Source organism: Triticum aestivum, chromosome 6A (assembly GCF_018294505.1).
Source record: "Triticum aestivum cultivar Chinese Spring chromosome 6A, IWGSC CS RefSeq v2.1, whole genome shotgun sequence".
NCBI lineage: Eukaryota > Viridiplantae > Streptophyta > Magnoliopsida > Poales > Poaceae > Triticum > Triticum aestivum.
This window is the reverse complement of record NC_057809.1, coordinates 490,029,415-490,050,722: the sequence shown is the minus strand read 5'-3', so window position 1 is coordinate 490,050,722 and position 21,308 is coordinate 490,029,415. Positions and strand designations below refer to the sequence as shown.

Here is a 21,308-nt window from a genome sequence, read left to right as displayed (position 1 = left end):
GGCACTTCTGGGTGGTGTGATTTGATGGCTTCACGCCGCTATGGAATTTGCAAGGACCATCCAGAGTCTGCTCGTAGGAGAAGGCCGGCAACAAGTTGGGCTTGCCACCTTTCTGTCGATTGGGTGGAGGCTGCCCATCCGGCTGCTGGGCTTCAACTGTTGCGACCTGCCGGTTGCTGGAAGCCGGCTGCGGGGCCTTGCGCTTGTGGTTGCTCTGCTGTTGCCGCCGACTGGCATCTCCCGCCGGAGTTCTTGGAGCCTGAGGGGCCACTTTGCCAGTTGCGCTAACTTGAATCTCCGCCTTCATGGAGGAGTCGGCCGTGGCGTACTTGTTCGCTATGATCAGCAGCTCGTCGAGGGTTTCTGGCTCGTCGCAGAGGAGCTTGTGCTTGAGGAGGGTGCCCTCTCTGCACCCGGCGGTGAAGTACTCGATAGCGTGCACCTCGTGCACGCCCTCGCATGAGTTCCGAAGCTCGGCCCAACACGTGAGGTAATCGCGACTCGACTCGTCAGGACCTTGCATGCGCAAGGAAAGCTGACGAGGCTTGGGAGGACACTTGTACGTGCTAGTGAAGTTGCAGACGAATGCTTCGGTGAAGTCAACCCAGCTGTTGATGCTGCGGGGCTTCAGGCTGTTCAGCTATGTCCAGGCCGTGCCCTGGAGCATGAGCGGAACGTACTTTACGGCGACACGCTTGTTGCCGTTCGCTATGCTGACAGCCGTGGAGTAGTCGACCAGCCAGTCTTCCGGCTTCACGAAGTCGGTGTACTTGGGCATGTCTATTGGAAGCGTGAACCCTTTGGGAAAGGGCTCGTCTCGAATGCGGGGCCCGAAACAAGGCGGACCCAACTCATCTTCTTCTTCCAGCGCCAGGGATCGGTGAAGTCGGTCGATCCGGTGGCGGGCGTCGTTTTCCCCGACTCCGTCTCGGCGGCCAAGGCGGTCGCCGAGAGTCGGATGATCAACAGGCGGCGGGGAGACTCGCCTTTCCTTGCGAGGAGGAGGAGGCGGACAGTCATCCCGTCGTTCCACTGCTCTCGGGCGGCCGTCTCGGTCGCGCTCTATGGTAATGTGAGTCCGACTGTGGCTGACAGTCGGATCCTTGTCTCTTCTTCCTCGGGCGCCGCCAGTCGGTGTTCGAGACGTCGCGCCTTGATCTCGACGAAGGTCGTCGTTTTGCCGCTGCGGCGCCTCCGTGCGGTAGCCAGCCTCGTTCTGCGCGGCAGCCGCGTCGAGGAGCCGCTGGACTCGCTCCATCATCAGGCGGCACTCTTCGCCCTCGAAATTGTCCAACTCGTCCGCCGCCGCCTGGGCGGCTCGGAGGTTCTCCACTGGTGTAGCGTACACAGGGCGACTTGCCCCGAACAGATTGGCGATGGCTACGCCGCGCTGCTGGACCGCGCCAAGGCGGCTGGGCCCTGCTGGGGCCGGCGAGCCGCCGACAGCGCGATCCATCTCTTCTGACAAGCATCTCATGCTAGCCAGCTTCTTCGCGCCTTCGACGAGCTGAAGGCGGCGCCCCTCCAACGTCTCCGCGTCAGCGTCTTCCGGAATGGGCACAGTCAGGTCTTGTAGCATCGCGCCAAGTGGGTCATGCGCTCCTCTGCCGGGAGGCTCGTCATGACTGATGACGAGCACCTCGGTGAAGGTGCTTCCGCCGCTCTCCGCACGAGGGAGAGGCTCGTCGTAGACCACCACATTAGTGTGGAACGCGTCGAGCGATACGGTGTCGGAGTCGACCAGCATCGGGTAGGTGGAACCTACGGACTCCAAGTCCACGGCAGGCTCGCCGGCGACATGGAGTTGATCAAGGAGGCTCGCGAGGAGGCTCTCGGAGCCGCCCGTGCCTGCGTTGGATGCAGGTTCATCGGAGAGGCGAACCTCGCCGACAAGTTTGGTGAGGCAGCTGGCTGCGTAGGCGATCTCAATGCCATGCAGCGCGTCAGCGCTAACTCCGTCTGGCGTGCCTGGCTGGCTGCGCTCGCCAGGGAGGAAAAGGGTTCCCGTCCAGAGCAGGTCTCCCGACGGCGGTGCACCAGGCCCCATGGTGGGCGCCAAATGTCGGGGGTTGGGTGCGACATATGCCAAAGGATGGCTTATCATGGTGGGGGCGAGTAGAATGTCGCCGGTGCCTGGAAACGGGATGAGGCGAAGACATGCACGCCGGCGAATGTTACCCAGCTTCAGGGCTCTCCGGGGAGATAATACCCCTACTTCTGCTCTGCGGGGTCTCCGCATGATCACTATGGCAAAGTGTTTACACGATTGCTCCTTGAGCTGTTTCCTAGAGGTAGGAGAAGGCAAGGCTAGCTCTCTTCTTCCTATATGATCTGGTCTAGTACTAATGGATTTCAACCCTCTGCATGGGTGCCCTGGGGGGTTTATATAGGCCTACCCCCTAGGGGTACAATGGTAATCCGGCCAGACGCGGGCCCAGCCGCCAGTCTCACTGGCCGCCGTCTTATCCGCCGACTCCTGAGGCCCGCCGACTAGCTCGGTACGGAGCCGACAGGCCACGTCCGCCGCGGGCGGGTCTTGCCGGCTGCTGATTACTATAGACGCGGGCTTCGTCATGGAGTCGTGGCAACAGCCCCGCCGCCTGGCGGGCGATCACTATTGCCACTCTCCCTCACATCTGGTTAATGGCGCGTGTGCCCCGGGGGAGGAGCTGGTCGACTCTCAAGGGCCGACTCCCGACGGGTCCGACTTGTGGCGCACTTGCCTTCTTTTGGGATCCCGCGGGCCGGTGGGACCCGCCGCCCAAAGGTTGTACAGACAAGCCATCGTGGACGCAGGATTCGGTCCACCGATGCTGATGTCAGGGCCAGCATGGCAACAGTGCCACGCCGCACGGAGATCTCCGCGGGTACGGCGTACTGTGACCATGCTTGCCTTTGGAAAGGGGTGGGAGCAGTCTTCACTGTAGCCACTCCCCTGTCCTGTCCCTCTTGATGAGGAAATGGGGTTTTGCTGGAGTTGCGGGCCGACTCCCCAAGGCCGGCTTCTTGGGAAGTCGTTAGTCAGGAGTCGGTTTATCCTGAAATCGTCCCTGGGACTCAGTCGCGAGTGGCTAGTCAGTGGCCTTGCCGCCGACTTCTCACAAGGCGGCTCTTTGTCCTGGGGTCTTGAGGGGCGCAGCCTGCCCCGATGTCTTGAAAGGTTCTGGGACTCGGGTTAGCCTACCTGTGGCCCATTACTCCGACAAATAGTAACCACACATAAGCAATCACTCAAAGATCAGAGAGAACAAAGAAAACAATTCGGAAAATGTCAAAACGAAGCAAATAACTCTTGCAACATAAAACAATTTCTAACAGTACCAAAATTAAGTGAATTTGGCCTTATCAGAAAGTTTAGGTCAAAAGCTTCGATTTGCAAAAAGAATCAACTAAATCGGACTTACAAAACTCAAGTTATGTTAAAAAAAAGTTTGAATATGAATCTGAACAAAATTCGAAATTTGAAAATTTCAAAAAGTTGATGTGACAGGTTCACTGGATAGGTGAAAACAAGAAGAAGCTATAGGCGCTGCTTTCATCTAATTTGGATAAACGAGTGAAAAGTTAATTTGAAAAATCAGGGCCAAGCTATTTTACGAAAAAATAACTACGGTTAAGGTCTAACGTTTAAATACGTAGACTAATTGATAATCTAATTATTCTATTCTATTAGTCTAAAAATAATAAACTACGGAAGTATAAGAAGAAGAAGAAAAAAAACAAAGAAAGATACCTTTATAAGGCAGAGAAAAGACGGTTTTGAAAAGAAAAGACAATTTTCAGAAGTCGCGCCGGAGAGGAGAAATATATTTTTCTTAAATGAATCTAGTCAAACCAAAATATTGATTTAACCCGAATCGGATGATGTTTGGAGACTCTATAGGTCTATATTTATTGGTGGAAAACAAGCTTTGAGGTCAAAGACTAGGAATGTGGGACTAAACGTAGACGAAAATATACGAAACAGAGATGAAAAGAGGTGGCTCGCATGGGCCTAAAGGCCTTTGGCCGGCGCACGCTGCGGCTGCAGTTTTTTTTTAAAACAAAATCGGCCTAAGAAAGAAAAAAAATGAAAAGGCTGGCTGGGCCTGGCCCATTTAAGAGAGAAAAAAAACAATGGGGCACCAGAAGCTACTATACTGCACATGTAGGCGATAAATAAATATGGGCCGCACGTACAGTTTTTAAAAAAAATAAAAACAGAAGCAAAGCCGAATAACAAAAATAAAATAAAATTTTATATAGGCATATTATATATGAAAATTTTCAGAAAAAGATTTTCTACAAGATCTACATTTTCCAAGCATTAAATAAAATTCACACAAATTCAGATAATTAAAAGAGTGATACCGGTCTAATAAAATCCAGTAAAAATCATTTTAGAAATACCAGAATGAATTCAAATTTATTTATCGCCAATTTTCTGATGTAGGGAATCATGTTACCCTATTTTCCATATATTTTATTTTTGGAGAAAAATAATTTGAATAAAACTCAAATAACTCCAAATTGAAAATAAATTCAAAAAGGACTTTAAATTTGATCCTTGAAACTCCCAACTCATATTTCATAATTTGAAGAAGTCATTTTATCTCCTCTCGTGAAAATCATTGAGTTGCTTAAAGTCTCTGAATTGGAAATATTTTCCAAATGAAATTCAAATATTTTCAACACCCCTTGTCATTTAAATAATGGAAGAAGTCATGTCATCTTCTCTCCAGGGTTTCGTGATGAAAAAGTATTTGAATTCACGGAGAGCATAAATGCAAAAATGAAAGTTTGGGAAAGTCCTTTTATTCCCTCTCATTTAAATTTCAAAAAGTTTCGAATTGCACTCACTTTGTGTCAATCAATCAAATACTCAATCAAATCTATCTATTTATTATAACATTCCAAATTTTAGAATTTTGGGATGTTACACACCTACCACCCTTAAAATGAATCTCGTCCTCGAGATTCGGAGAGGCTAGCAAGAAATAGGTTAGGGTTTGGGGTCTCCTCAAAATCCATCGATCATCACACGGGGTATGAGGTGCTACCACCCTTAGAAGCATGGTTACGGTTTCATCAAAACTCATATACTCCATCCTTATTCTTGACAGTGCCGGTCTTCTCAGATCGTAAGGATGATTCCTTCTCTGGGCTCTTCCGGTAGTGGCATAACCTTTTCCTCAATTCTTCTCTCATTTCCTCTTGGTAAGGTTATTCCGAGATTGGGTCTTCTTAGCTGGCGGGTCTGGCACCAATACTAACTAACTATCGATATCTCATGGTGGTTAACAATTTAGGGTTTCTCCTGCACGAAATGGGTCTGGTTGATCCTCACCGTATAACCTACGGTTGGCAAAAGCTGCCTTGTACAAGGGAAAATACTTATACCATTCTAAGTTTTAAGCAAGGTTTTGATCGTCGGCGCTCTACTATAGGTAAGTCACTCAGATTTACCATCCCATATAGCAAGGAGAACAATAAGAGTAAGTCGGTATGGTGATCAATCCATCCCGCACCCAAATCATTACCCTGTATACGGTTTAGCGAATCTCGCATTCTAACACTCGGTCATCCTCACAAGCATTGCAGAATTTCTCTTGTCCAGGAACTGCATTCGGAATAATCCATTGATTCTGCAAGCCAAACAAACATCTATCGTTCCTCCACAACTCTCAGGTTTTGTGTTACTCCTATAAAATCGTCTGCTGATAAACGTCGTATCTTCCTCTAGGGTTTTTCCTTCAGCAAGAATGTGCTTGCTTCTTGGCAGGTCCTGGGGCCTGTGGGTTATGGCCCATCTCATCACTTGTAGTCCTTGAACTTATCATCGGGCAACTGATCATTGTTCCAACTTCCAACTTCCTAGTATTCTTAAATCCATCCAATTGTACTGTCTTCCTTCCTTCTATTGGCACCAAACTAGGACATGATTACTCAGACTCATCATGGAGTTTCCATTGATCCATATTTCCGACATCATACCTCCTTTATATCCAATAGTAATTTATCTCTTCATCCTCGTGGGATATCCCTCATACCGAGATAAAAACTTATACTTATGAAGTCCATATTCCACTTCGTGGAACATCATTATCATTTCCAGGGTCAAGCGTACTTACAGGGGAATATTGGCCATCTCTGCATGGCACTTCTTCAACTGGGAAACGTGAAACACATCATGAACTCCTGAAAGTCCTTCGGGTGACTCCAACTTGTTGGCCACTTCTCCCATATGCTCCAAAACTCGGTATGGTCCTACAAATCTCGGGGCTAATTGTCCCTTAACTCCAAATCATTTAACTCCTCGCAGAGGGGTCACACGAAGACATGCTCTGTCTCCAATTTCATAGACTACCTCCTTGCGGTTTTTTAGTCTACATAACTCTTCTGCCTGACTGAGCTACCTTCAGTCTATCTCGAATCAACTTAACATTCTCTTCTGCCTCCTTGATCACATTTGGTCCAAATAACTGACGGTCTCCAACTTCATCCCACATACTCTTGTGGTATCACACATATTGAGACAAAACTCGTATTTATTTTGTCTGAAATCCACTCACTGGAGTATCCTTATGTTTTCCAGGGATCAAGGGTTCTGACAGGGTACTACCACCCTTAAAATGCACAAATCTTCCATAGACTATATTTCTCATATCCTCAAAAATGGTCAAAATTCTTCTTCATAGGGTAACAACTCATAAAATCCATATCAGTACCAATGATGCTACTTTATTCATTCTCAAATGATTACAATCTCTCGCTTCTCCATTACATGTCTCAACTCAACACCTCAATATAAAAGAAAATGTTCTCACTTCTACTACTCCATTTCTTTTGTTGCAAACTCAACTATCTAGCACAAGTTTCCTTCTCCTCGGGGCATTCTCTGGCAAAGTGCCCTGCTCCATTACAACTAAACAATTACTTCTGACAAGTATCGAGGTTTCCTTTTTGGGCAACTTTGAGGTAGTGCCCTGACTCCTTGCACCTGTAACAGGTGATATGACTCGGATCCTTCCTGGAATCCAATTTGCTTCTCTTCCTAGACCTTTTCATGCCAATCAGGGCTTCTATTTCCTGTGGGTCATATTCTACTTCCTTTGTCGGGAATTCTACTAGATCCCCATTCAAACAATTTTGGGAGATGTGTCCTTCTTCTCCACATGAATAGCAAGACTTAGTGTAGGGTTTTCTCGGGTCTTCTTTAGGCGTGTCCTCCATCTCTTCCTTCATCACAACTTCTTCTAAAATTTCCATGAGGGCTCCTTTCATTACTTCTTTCTTCTGCTGGATGGTTCATTGTACCATGGGGTAAATGTGACACTGAGCAGGATAGTGGGTAGTCCCTTCACACAAGAAACAAGTAATCTGCCTAGTTGGGCATTCTTCAACTGGGTGACTTCCTTCACAATTAGGGCATTCATCCTTGTGTTCTTTAGGGGTGTGTCCTGTTTCTCCACAAATCTTGCATGCACAAGGTTTCTTCATACCCTCTCCATAAGGCTTCAACTTCTGGGACACAAGTTGAGATCTCTGCAGAGTCAACTTTAATTCTTTCCAAGTGGTTACTCCTTGCCATCCATTGATGGTTTGGTACATCCTCCACCAAGTAGCAGCACCTCTTTCAAAGCACTGAAGAGCATGTTGGGTCATATCATTTCCAACTATAGGGTTATTCTCCATGTGATCCTCCATGTTCTGAATCCATCGGTCTGTCTCCAACTGACTCATCGGTCCAGAAAATACAAGCTCATCTTCATTCATCCTCTATTGGGTCCATGGGTTTGGGGTGAGATAAGAGAGATGGAGAGGGATACACACAATGCAAACAACAGTTTTGAAAAGACAGATTTTATTGTGGCTGTCGAAAAAACATCAAACAAATGACAGCTCACAAACATAGCATCTAGCGTTGGCATATAACAGGGGTTTGGTCTTCTAGAGGTTAATAAATCTTCAACGTCTCCAAACTCTTCAAGCCTTGTTCATGCCTCCAATGGCTTCTTCCGATCATGCTTGTCTTCACAAGTTCTTTTGCCAGATCATCTCTGTTGACGTGAAATCTCTCGTGACATCCTTTAATATTCCGTAGTTGCATTTCAAACTTCTAGGTTTCAACATCCTTGGCATGAACCATGGTCTAGTTCCTGACGAATCTCCGGTATCTCGAGGTTCTAGCTCCTCCAGCTTGGCTACTTTTAGCTTTTGGTTCCTGAGTTCTTTACGAAATGCTTCCTTGTCTAATATGGCTTCATGGAGCTCCACCTTAAACTTCTTGATGTACTACTCCAGATCCTGGTGATACACCGGCTAAGGTTAAAACTTCATCTTTTGCTGGTAGGTGCTCCATCAGCCTTCTACCATCCAATCCTTCTGAAGAAATGCCTGCTTAACTCAGCCCGGTGACAAATAGCATAAGCGGGCGATGACATCATGGATAACCGTGTTTCTGCCCTTTTCATTTCCATGAGCTATCTTCCATAGTTGATATCTCCTGTCTTAGGGTTTTCTTGACAAAAACTTTGGGTTCTAATGCTCCATGTTCCGGTCTTTCTCCGATACACCTTGATCTCGGGTATTGACATCTTCCTTAGTTTGCCATGTTCCATAAGGGTAGCCTTCCTAGGTCATACTAAATCTGGAAATTCTACAGAGCCTTCAAATTCTCCTAGTCTTCGGAGTCTTCAACCGTTGTAGTTTCCATTATTATAATGTATGGTAAAATCCTCTTCATTCCGAATGGTCTCGGTTGTCCAATATCTTGTACTTCTTTGAGTGGTCTCATCAGTTGAATCTTCGTGTGGTCAAAAGGGGAAAAGGGTATAATCTCACTAAAAAGGAATTTTTGAATAAGCTTAGAAGAGAAGAGAGGTAAAAGATCTTTTTGAAAGGGAAAGTTGTAGAGAAAAATCTTTGCTATGGGCTTGCCAGTTTCTAGGGTCACGTCCTACAGTCAACATGTGCCCTGATACCATCTTGTAGCGACCCGACCCGAATGGGTCAAGTCTCTGTGCTTAAGTGTCATCCCTGGATCGGTATGCTGACACACACAATACTCGAGGATTTATAACAGAGGTAAATCACATGTATAAAGTAATGTAAATACTATTAACTCAATCCAAAATAGCGGAAGTAACAAGGTTGTGGATTCCCATCAACACCAACAGCAAAGTTGAGTGTAGAAATCGTAACCCTAACGTATCACTTACTCGTCGTAAGAAGTCGTGCAACATGAGACGTTGCAGCCACAAAGGGTCAGTACATTGAATGTACTGGCAAATTCACACCATAGAGAGAAATGATGAACAATGGCTATCTCTACATGCATATTTGGCTGGTGGAAAGCTCTATGGTTATAGGGTTTTGCGTAAAGCCAATTTTTCCCTACTGCAAAGGAATAAATTTATTTAACTATCATGGTAGTTGTTAAACATTGAGAATGGTTGACAGCATTCTCAATCCCAATTAAGCATCATCATTAGACAAAACCCAACAAAATTAAATTAGAGTAACATGATGAGATTCACATGATAATCCAGATACTAGATACTCAAGACGTCCATACCCGGGGACACGGCTAATCATGATTAGTTTATACACTCTGCAGAGGTTTGCGCACTTTTCCCCACAAGACTTGATCACCTCCGTTTGGTTTCTCGCATTACATGGTGTTTGAGAAACGGATGACCGAGACATAGTCTTTCAGAAGCAGTAGCACCTTACGATCGGGTAGACCGTTACACCTACTTTCCCCTACATCTGCTAGTCTACCACTGTAAGAGTTCGCACAACTTAATCAACTATGCTAGAGCCCATAGTAGCTTGTGGCTGCACATGGAAGTCTCTAGTATGAATAATCTCATGATCCCTTTGAGCCTGGGTGGCGGTCAAAAAAACAGGCAATCTTGGAATACCCAGGTGCCTAGATAGGCAATTGCTGGAATACCCAGGTGCCTCAATCCACCCAGATGTGTGTTAAAGTTGCCACCTTAAGTAAACCATTAATTAACAATCTCACATCTGTCATGAAATACTCTCAAACCCAATCCACGTCTACGAGCATAGCATAGCAGTATAAGCATAACGTAATAGTAACTCCCAAGGTTTGAATGCAGGGCAATAGGTTCCTACCTCATCAACTACTTCCCAATACCCACATGTTATCAATCCTACTCATGCAATGTTTGAGGGTTGAGACTAATGCATAAAAACTGGGTATGAAAAGGGATATGATCAAAGTGTGAACTTGCCTGCAATGTTGATGAAGATGATTCGCACTCAAAACTCTTAATAGTTCTACTCGTCACACTCCGGTCAATTTATCGTAAGCAAGCAATAGTAACCACACATAAGCAATCACTCAAATATCGGAGAGAACAAAGAAAACAATTTGGAAAATGTCAAAACGAAGCAAATAACTCTTGCAACATAAAACAATTTCTAACAGTACCAAAATTAAGTGAATTTGGCCTTATCAGAAAGTTTAGGTCAAAAGCTTTGATTTGCAAAAAGAATCAACTAAATCGGAGTTACGAAACTCAAGTTATGTTCAAAAGAAGTTTGAATATGAATCTAAACAAAATTTGAAAATTGAAAATTTCAAAAAGTTGATGTGACAGGTTCACTGGATAGGTGAAAACAAGACGAAGCTATAGGCGCTGGTTTCATATAATTTGGATAAACGAGTGAAAAGTTATGGCTATTTGAAAAATCAGGGCCAAGCTGTTTTACGAAAAAAATAGCTACGGTTAAGGTCTAACGTATAAATACGTAGACTAATTGATAATCTAATTATTCTATCGTATTAGTCTAAAAATAATAAACTACGGAAGTATAAGAAGAAGAAAAAAATAAAAAAAGATACCTTTATAAGGCGGAGAAAAGAAGACTTTGGAGAGAAGAGACAATTTTCAGAAGTCGCGCGAGAGAGGAGAAATATATTTTTCTTAAATGAATCTAGTCAAACCAAAATATTGATTTAACCCGAATCGGATCATTTTTGGAGACTCTATGGGTCTATATTTATTGGTGGAAAACAGGCTTTAAGGTCAAAGACTAGGCAATGTGGCACTAAACGTAGATGGAAATATACGAAATAGAGATGAAAAGAGGTGGCTCGCATGGGCCTAAAGGCCTTCGGCCGGCCGCCCTCGCACGCTGCGGCTGCAGTTTTTTTTAAACAAAACCGGCCTAAGAAAGAAAAAAAATGAAAAAGTTGGCTGGGCCTGGCCCATTTAAGAGAGAGAAAAAACAATGGGGCCCAGAAGCTATTATATTGCGCATGTAGGCGATAAACAAATATGGGCCGCACGTACAGTTTTAAAAAAAAATAGAAACAGAAGCAAAAACGAACAAAAAAATAAAATAAAATTTTATATAGGCATATTATATATCAAAATTTTCAGAAAAAGATTTTCTACAAGATGACATTTTCTTATCATTAAATAAAATTCACACAAATTCAGATAATTTAAAGAGTACTACTGGTCTAATAAAATCCAGTAAAAATCATTTTAGAAATACCAGAATGAATTCAAATTTATTTATCTCCAATTTTCTGATGTAGGGAATCATGTTACCCTATTTTACATATATTTTATTTTTGGAGAAAAATAATTTGAATAAAACTCAAATAACTCCAAATTGAAAATAAATTCAAAAAGGACTTTAAATTTGATCCTTGAAACTCCAACTCATATTTCATAATTTGAAGAAGTCATTTTATCTCCTCTCATGAAAATCATTGAGTTGCTTAAAGTTTTTGAATTGGAAATATTTTCCAAATGAAATTTAAATATTTTCAACACCCCTTGTCATTTAAATAATGGAAGAAGTCATGTCATCTTCTCTCCAGGGTTTTGTGATGAAAAAGTATTTGAATTCACGGTGAGCATAAATGCAAAAATGAAAGTTTGGGAAAGTCCTTTTATTCCCTCTCATTTAACTTTCAAAAAGTTTCGAATTTCACTCACTTTCTGTTAATCAATCAAATAGTCAATCAAATCTATCTATTTATTATAACATTCCAAAATTTAGAATTTTGGGATGTTACATGTCACCTCCCGCTAAAAGAATAATCTACATTAATGAGACACCAAAAAATCAAACCTAAAATTGATCCTTGATGGGTTGGGGGCACCATTGCTCTCTTAACCATCTAACCATTGATTGGTCCTATGATTGACAGAGAGAAGACTACCATACAATTTGGATGCTAGTAGCAGGGCCGACCCTAAGATGGGGGGCAGGGTTGGCGCCGCCCCGGTGCCTTGAAGCCGGAGGGACCTACTTCCTCCTTTCCGGTTTATAGGGCTCAATTCAAAAATCTCACCAACCAAGGTAGATGATGAGTGGTGAAATACTTTTTTGTATTTTGCAAAAGCACCTAATTAATGCTTTTGTTTTCCTCAACAAATTATATTTATGAATGCATTAATTGCAATGCATGCATTGGTCAATTTCTCTTAATTCTTGCATGCAATGTTTTAATGCACCTTGGAATCTGAATATGTGATAGAAAACAACCAAATTGAGCCTTATAAAGTGAAAAATATTAAAATTTTGAGATAAGCCCTATAAACCGAAAATGAGGGAGTAGAACATGTGATAGGAAACAACCAAACTGAGTCTTATAAAATGAAAAAACTAAATTTTGAGATAAACCCTATAAACCGAAAAGGAGGAAGTAGAATGTATTATGTATCGGGATTGGGCCAAAGTATTAATGCAGTTGCGTAGGCCGCATCGCTTGTTAGAGGCCACACTGAAAATTAGATCATGACTAATTAGAGCCTACTCCCTCCTCGACTCCTTCTGATTTGACTAGCCAAGATGGCCACCGCCGCAACAAGGTCGTTGCTCCGCTCTTCCTCTTCTATTCCCCGTGCTGTTATAGAGAGATTATCAATTTATCTTCCCTCGGGTGCTTATTTCCAGCTGTCACGCTGGCAATAGGATTGTGAACCTGCGATGGTCTTCTTGTTATTATCTGCGGAGACTGGTTGCTGATCAAGGCAAAACTTCTGCCTGGAGTCGTTGTTACCGTTGTGTGGTTTAGTCAATTTTGCTAAATATTAGTTGGGCTACAGGCCCACTTAACAATTTTAGAAAATTCCTAAAGGCCCATGCTGTCAATTAAGTGGTGGGAAGTTTAGTCCCACATGACTAGTTGAGAGAGATGTTTGTCTCAAAAAAAAAGCTGAGAGAGATGTACACCAACTTATAAGGTGAGCTCTTCTCCCACTAGTATGAGTTGGTGTGAAGAAAGGAGAGGTGTTTCACACACGCGCTCCTCCGCTGCCCGCCTCGGCTTGACTCTGACTCTGACTCGCGCCTCGGGTTGTGAGACGTCATATTCATTGCGGAAATTAAAACGTCCATCATAAATACGTTTTTATTGTGGAGATAGAAACGTCTGTAATTAAATGATTTTATTGCTGGACCGTTCTTCTACCCGATTGGCTATATATATGAGGCATCGCAGCTCAGCTCCATGCGCTTCACACCTCCACTGCTCCCTGGTCGTTCCTTTCACTGCCGCTGTCCTCGGTGATCCCATCCCGTCTACCGCGTACACGGCTGACGGGAGAGCAGGCCTCCGAAACCCCGCTTCTTCAGATCTTGTACGGGAGAGAGGTGATTAGGTTTTTGGGGAGCGTCTCCTACGCGACTGCTCGCCTTGGTTCAACTACTTCATCTACGTCGACTACTTCCGCGTCACCTTCGTCCTTACCATGAGCACTGACTCCGATCGTGCGGCTGCCGAGAAGGCTGCTGCGGACAAGAGGATCGCCGACGAGGCCGACGCCTCCGCTGCTGCTACGGCCGACTGGCCTACTGGAGGGTATAACACATTTACACTGCTCTTGTTTACTTTGATGTGTGCAGTAGTAGTGGTTTGCATAGATGTTTCTACTATCTGCCTAGTACGTGCGTACACCATCAAAATTCAGTATGTCATTAACACTGCCTATGTCATGTTCATAATTTATTATTGGATTAAATTAATCGAACAATTGCTTAATTTCTCAACACATTTTCCTAGTGCCTGCCCGACTGATGGGACGTAAGACTGCAATCTTTCTCCAATTATCTACCTGGATTATTATATTCGGTGTCTATGTTGTTTACCGTTTACTATTAGCCAGTATGTGCCAAAAAGGGAAGATCTGAGATGGAGCAAACCAATTCATGGCTCTTCTAACGCGAATGTAGATGCGTCATACAATGAGGATTAAGCAGCACCATGTGCCACATGAGCTGTTATGCATGATGAGGGGGGTCAATTCATTGCCATAGCAACGTAGTTTATAACATACGTACCGAATGCGGAAGCCGCTGAAACACTCGCCCTTCGAATTGGTCTTCTTCCGGCTGAGCAGCCAGGATGTAACAAACTGATGGCGCCATGGCGGAATCTGATTGTTCCCTGGTTATCGATGCTATCAACGATGCTGAGAACTATTATGGTCCCAATGTCACCACAATCATGTAGTGTTTTCATACTTCCAAAGGCTTTGGCATGGTTAAATTCTACCGGCGCAAAAGGGAGGCAAATGGAATTGCCGGAAGGAGTGTTATACATCTAAATCTACGTCTTTTGGCAACAACTGCGCTCCTGATTTATCTCATCTCTGATTGTAAACGATGTCACTGTCTTTTGATGAATAAAATCTTATTCCCGTACAAAAGATGTCATGCTTGATTCCGTTTTTGCATAGAACATAGAAATTGTATACATGTCTTGGGTAACGTAGGACAAATGTTCGTAATGATTTTTCTGCATCATCTGCCTCTAGGTGAGCACTTCAATCATAGGTTTTTCCTTTGACCATGTATCCAAAATTTGTTGTCATCATTTTACACACACACATTTAGTTTATTGTTACAACATGACCATTGATAATCACTCGCAAAAAGAAGACCATTGATAATCAAATGATGTATACATTATTTAGGGATAGACAATACTAGAAAAATATTACTTGTATTTGTGAGTGCGCCATGTTTCCAAGATTGTATCAAGTCGATCTAGTACGTTGTGGCTTTGTATCAATATATACACATATTGCTTATTTTTGTACTTTCTCTATAAAGAAATATAAGAGCATTTAGACACTAACTTAGCCCAGGCCCAGGTTTTAGTTTCGTCCCATGCACCCAAACTCTGGGACCTCCTATATGGCGCCATACACGCCGACAGCCACAGGAGCGCGCACCCTCCGTCCCTACCCGCTCCCCCGCGCGCCCTCATGAGCCGGCCCATGTGCGGGGCGGGGAACCCCTTGTATTTTTTTTTCTGTTTTCAGCTTTTTATTTTTTTGAAATAATTCAGGATTTCAGAAAAAGTTGCAAAATTGTTGAATTGTTTGTGAGTTAAAGATTGTTCGTGATTTGAAAAATGTTCAGGAAATGATAAATGCTCACAGATTCAAAAAGTGTTCGCAATTAAAAAATAATGTTCGGCTATTCAGTTTTTTTTACAATTTACAAAATGTTCATCAATGGCTAGGAAAATGTCCACAATATAAAAAAATGATTAAGAATTTTGAAAAAAGTTTCCCCAATTTTAGAAACTGTTCACCAAATTCCAAAAATGTACACAATTTCTAGGAATTTTAGTGAATATGAAAAATGTTTAATGATTAAAAAATGTCTAGGATTTCAAAAAAAATGTTCATGATTTTGAAAAGATGTTCACTTGTTCTAAAAAATGTTCACGAATTTATAAAAACTGTTCATCAATTCAAAAAAATGTTTGCGGATTTGTAAAAAAAGTTTGGCGATTTGAAAAATGATCACCATTTGAGAAAAATTGTTTGCAAATTTAAAACATGGCCGAAAACGAAGAAATAGGAAATGACGAATAAACAAGAAAAACATAACATTAAAAGACTTTCACAAAATAAGAAAATAAGAATAAAAAAGAAAACAAAAAAGGAACAAAAAATAAAAAGGAAAAGAGGGGGAAAATGCAAGAAAACCAGAAAAACCCGGTCTAGGGAAGTTCCTAGAACCTTCCCAAAACCGGTTGGGGGTGAAACCCCGAAATGGGCAGGCCCATTGAAACATCAGCGCGCAAGGGGGGTATGCGCTACGTCGCTTCACAGCGATCTACGCGCTATATAGAAGCTGCGCCAAACTCTTACAGCCTGCTTGATTAACACTCGAGGAAGGGAATGGGAGTTTGCACAAGGATGTTTATGAAGGGATTAGCCATGGAAAGTAGTTTTTTACTCCCATTCTCTTGTTTGGTATATGATGGGAATTAGTGTGGGATAAAATACTGCTCATGAATTAACAGATACCCAATGGGAAGAAATCAGTGGGAATTGGCTTCCTTAATTTTTATTCCCCTTCCCACTTAAACTCATATTCCTGCTAATAAAACAGTGGACTTTTAATCTCCTCACATCTTAACTCCCATTCCTCATCTCTAATTCCCCCAAACCAAACATGCTGTTAGGCCCGGGCATAAGCGACCATCGGCGGAGCAACAACAAGGCCAAATGGGCCCTGGCCTGTCCAGGCCATGAAATTTTGTACAGTATACATCTAATTTCACGGGCCTTGAAATAGCATCCTACATTTTTTCTGTTTGCCCCCCCCCCCCCCCCCCAGGCTGCCACCAGATTACATTACAGAATCTCAATAAAAAACAGATTACATTACAACTGATTCGAAAAAAAGATGACAGTACAACTTGAATGCATAGGCAGAAGGGGACAACTACATGTTCGTCGACTGATCTTTTTAAAAGATCGTCCGGCTCGGGGGCCATCAAATCTGGCGCATCGGCAACATAAGTATTGGTGTAGAAAATTTCTACAACAAATGGTTTGTTGCATTTTTTTTTCAACTCAGATTTTGTTGCAGTTTTTTATCAACAGAGACTTTGTTGCATAACTGTTTCTTTCGTCTTCATCTTTTGCAATTTTTTTTGCAACTAAGGTTTCGTTGCGGTTTTTCCTTTGTAGCAGAGGCTTTGTTGCCGATTTTTTTTGTCTGCGTCCTTTTGCAATATAGTTAATGTTACAGAAGAAACTTGTGCAACACTGGTGATGTTGCAGAAGTTGCCAAAAAATTTGTCAAAAAGCAGCATGTCATGTGGGGCACGTGGTGTGCGAGCGAGGTGACAGATGGGATCCAACAAATCAGCCGGTTGATTGGAATCATTTCCTCGGGCAGAAACAAACAATAGGCCTCCTTTGGTTCATAGGATAGAAATGTTATAGGAATAGGAAGATCATAGAAAGTGACATGATATGTATCTCAATTTCTATAGAAAAAAAGATGTCATTTGATGCATAGGATAATTTTTTTTCCATTGAGTCTTAGCTAATGTTTTTTTTTTCTTCCAAAATGTGAAGGATTGATTCCTATCCTACATATGAATAGAAATCTATTCCTACAAACCAAATGGCTTTAAAGAAAAATTTCCTATGCAAATCCTATTCTATAGAAATCCTATAAATCCTATGAGATTCCTACAAATCAAAGAAGGCCTCAATTTACATGCTGAACGTAGATCGCCTGACAGAACGTTAGCGGAATGGCCAGCACTTGATCAATGGCCTGGACTGAAAATAATCAGTGGCACATAAGACTCTGTTTTTTGAGAAACTGAAACGACTTGCCTATAATATAATATCGCGGAAACACATGCAGCTGAACCTACTACGGAATACGGTACACTACGCCGCCACATCACACTGGACAGACTTGCCAGAAAGCGGCAGCGCGACGTGCACCGCCGACGACATCTAAGCCCAGTAGTAGTAGATCCGACGGGTTAAATTACATGACTCGTCCATATAATCCTTAAAATGGCATGTCACTACCTAGCTGCCCTAGTACATATAAAGAGGGCTGCGGCTTAACCCTCCGGCCGCCGCGGCCATCGTCGCCTACTGCGCCGGCGCGAGCAGCTGCTGCGACGCCGCCTCCGCCTCGGCCTCGGCGTGGATGAAGCAGAGCACATGGTGCACCGCCGCCGCGATGTCGTCCGCCGTCGTCAGGCCGCACCCCTCCTCCACCTGCGGCGCACCCACACGAACAGGTTAGTCAAACTGAACAGGCCACGTATATAAAAGAAAAATTAGCTAACGGAGAAGGCCGGTCAGGGAATCAGGGAACCTCTGCTACAACTACACTCCGTAGCCGTAGGATACAGATCAGATTCCACGGGTGAACAGTGGCACCCTCCGTCCTACGGCTAAAATGGCACGAGGGAGCAGAGGCACGGTACACTGTCTAGCCACACCAGCCACATCGCTGGATAGCCTTTTTTTGCCCATTTATCGATGCCAATCTCAATATCAGTTGAGGAAAAGAGATTCTCCCTGGCAGCGCTCGACTGACAAATCTAGGAGGCAACACTTTTTCATGAGGTGTCACACTAGTAGCGCAGGCACGCTCCTAGGAGACATGACAGCATTGCCGAGTCCTTATTTTCAGCTGCGTCTCACTGCAGGGCCCCAAAATAACACTTTATTTTATTTTAAAAATAAAGAGCACAGGTTTTTTGGGGTGCGGTAATACTGCGAAATCCGGTCAAAGGTAAGTGAACACGGAAGAGGATGGAGGGGGAGCAGGAGAAGACTCAGGCGTCCACATGTGTGGTCAAGCTCATCGGATTCGGATCAAAGATTTGAAATATTTGATGCGGCTCGCTCTATCCATCGATCAATAATGCAGCAGCAATTGATCTGCGCACGTTGATGTGATGATGACACATCACACATGGATGTCTGATCTACGACTCATATCTATCAGTCCAAGCGGCACTGAAGGCAGGGGAATATCTGACACGTTTTTTTCTTTTTGAGATGCCAAAACAGACATGGCATTGCTGTGTGTGGAGCTGCATTTCAACTCGAGCCACAGCTAGAATATCGAGCACAGGGTTTTAGCTAGAGTGGAGTTGCTAATTCGCCGGGTTAATTAATCGGATCTGTATCCTGCGGTGTAGAGAATGACCTCATGATTCCCAAATCATGCGTGCGGACACACACAAACTACCCGATTGGGCCACTCGATCCGTGAGCCCGCTGCTATAGGCTTGTAGCCGCGGCTCGACAGCATGGGGACGTGCTACGTTGGGACATGTGCACCAAACGTCGCAGTATTATGACTGAAATTTACTACCCGATTAAGACTAAGATGTGGCACGTACTACGTACCTTGAGGCTGAGGGAGTAGAGGACGAGGGCGTCGAGCGCGGTGACGTTGAGGTGCAGCACGGCGAGGCGGAGCGCCTGCAGGCCGGCGACCATGCGGAGCAGCTGGCCGGGCCGCCGCGGCGCCATGACGCGGAGGCTGGCGTGCGTCTCCACCAGGTTCACCTCGACGTCGGCCACCCCGGCGCGGCTCTCATCCGCCGACAGCGTCGTGGCGTCGCGCGGCGACTGGCGCCACACGTACTGCGGGTACGTGAAGAACCCCGCGAACGGCGGCGCGTCCGGCGCGCCGTCCGCCTCGGTCACGCTGCTGCTGCAGTTGCTCGTCGACTCCACGCACGCGTTGCCAATGCCGCCGCTGGTGCTGGCGCCCGCCGGCAGCGGCGCCGCGTCGCGTCCTGCCTTGTGCTGCTGCTGCTGGTGAGCCAGCGCCCGCTTCTGCGCCTCCAGCGACTGCAGCTGCTGCTCCAGCTCCTTGACGAAGTCTATCGCCCCGCCGACGATCGACGCCTGGTCACCCTGCAAGGTTTTTTAAGGACAAGAAGCGAGCATTAACTCTGTCAGGGGAATAGTATACTCCATGGAACTCGTCGAACAATCAATGACCTCCTTCTACTCTCTGCGAGAGCTAGAGACGAGTGAAGCAATGATTTGGGAGGGAGACACATTAATGGCGTCCCGGAGTCCGGCCAAGAATGGATGCTTCTCCTCAACAAATGGTGTCCCGGAGTCCGGCCGAGCAGTAAAGACATTGGGCACGGGGAAAGGAGAGCTCATCAATAGTGAAGGTGGGTCTCTTTCGGCCCAGAAAAAACATTCTTTGTTTCCTCATCATCCTCCCTCCCAAGTTGCTGCGGCATCCCTTTCTTCCTCGTTGACAAGCAAGAGCACACGGATACAAAACAAGAAAGGGAGAGGGAGAGGGAGACGCACCCTCTGGACGTAGGACTCCGGCATGAGGGAGCGGAGCACGACGAGGTACTCGTTCATCTGGCGCCGGCGGTTGCGCTCCACGGCGATGTGGGTCATGCGCTGGCACTCGGTCTCCTCCCTCGACTTGCAGCTCCTCGCCCGCCGCCGCCGCTTCCTCCTCGGCGGCGCGGGCGACGACGTGGCCTGCTTCTCCGCGGGCGCCGCCACGTCGGCCGCCTGAGGCTCGTGCGCAGGGGCACCGGCAATGCCGGCGCCGTCGTAGAAGCCCGCGGCATTGTCGAAGAGGAAGCCCGCGGCGTTGAAGGTGCTGTAGACGAGCGCCGCATTGTCGACGCTGGAGGCGCACAGCGCGTCCACTAGTGCCATGGCCGACGGACGGACGGGCAGACGGCTGACTCGCTCCCTCGCTCCCTCGCTCGCTCGCCTGCTCTCGGCTCGTGGCCGTTTCTCGGTGTCGCGATGCTTTTGGCGACGACGGAGGGAAGTCGCGCGCCACCACGGCCAGCTCTTATCCCGCTCCTTTGCTACTGCCGCTGCTGACTTTGCTGTGGTACAACGTAGCAGTGAGTGGGCGATTCTGGGGATCTCTGAGGCTCTGAGGCGCTCGCGTTGGTGGGATGCGTATGTTTCTTTCTCTCCGGTGTGGTGGTCTACTGCGGGGGGTACTACCGCCTACTGGGCTGGGGTATCTGGGGGGAAAGATAAGGTTTGGTTCGGGCACGCCGGCCAGCCTGCCTGCATTCGCGCGCTCGCGTAGCAGCAACAGTGGGAGAGGACTGAGGAGGGCGCTCTGCTCCCAGTAGAGTAGGCATCAAATGATCAAAAGGCTGAGCTCTTTTGTAAACATCTGCACTGCGGTTTTTGTGCAGTGCGTCGTGATGCTGGCCCTGCTGCCGTGTGACCGGGTGACCAGTCAGATCGACCGAGGGCTTCCCTCTGCGATCGGAGGAGGGGCTGCAAAGTTTTTCTTCGGCGCCTCATTGGTTTGCAAGATTTTTAAATTATACTCAAGAACAGGAAAAACGCAAGAATTGTTGTACTAAGCTTGACACACTTATTTTGAGACGGAGTGAGTATATGTCCTATTCAAAACTACATGAACTTAGATGAAAAAGCATTTGATCGCACACAAAAAGGAATTCTAACGAGAGGTTTGAGTGGATGAAAAATTTACTCCGAAATATAGTACACATGAAATATTATGAG

The 21,308-nt window shown here is 45.4% G+C and overlaps 1 protein-coding gene across 1 annotated transcript; it reads right to left on the bottom strand.

Moving 5' to 3' along the window:
* Positions 1 to 17,482: 17,482 nt before the first annotated feature.
* LOC123128047 (transcription factor bHLH94) lies at positions 17,483 to 20,887 on the bottom strand. The gene is made up of 3 exons (XM_044547952.1): positions 20,103 to 20,887; positions 19,173 to 19,688; positions 17,483 to 18,026 (listed from the first exon to the last, which is right to left on the bottom strand). Exons 1-3 carry the CDS (start codon positions 20,466 to 20,468, stop codon positions 17,898 to 17,900), a joined length of 1,011 nt encoding a protein of 336 aa, XP_044403887.1. The 5' UTR covers positions 20,469 to 20,887; the 3' UTR covers positions 17,483 to 17,897.
* Between the last annotated feature and the right edge of the window lie 421 nt (positions 20,888 to 21,308).

Coding starts and splice junctions, on each gene's coding strand:
- LOC123128047 (XM_044547952.1), bottom strand. CDS start 20,468: ATGGCACTAGTGGACGCGCTGTGCGCCTCCAGCGTCGACAATGCGGCG. Junction 19,689..20,102: donor CGGAGTCCTACGTCCAGAGG/GTGCGTCTCCCT, acceptor AAAACCTTGCAG/GGTGACCAGGCGTCGATCGT. Junction 18,027..19,172: donor TCTACTCCCTCAGCCTCAAG/GTACGTAGTACG, acceptor GGTGCGCCGCAG/GTGGAGGAGGGGTGCGGCCT.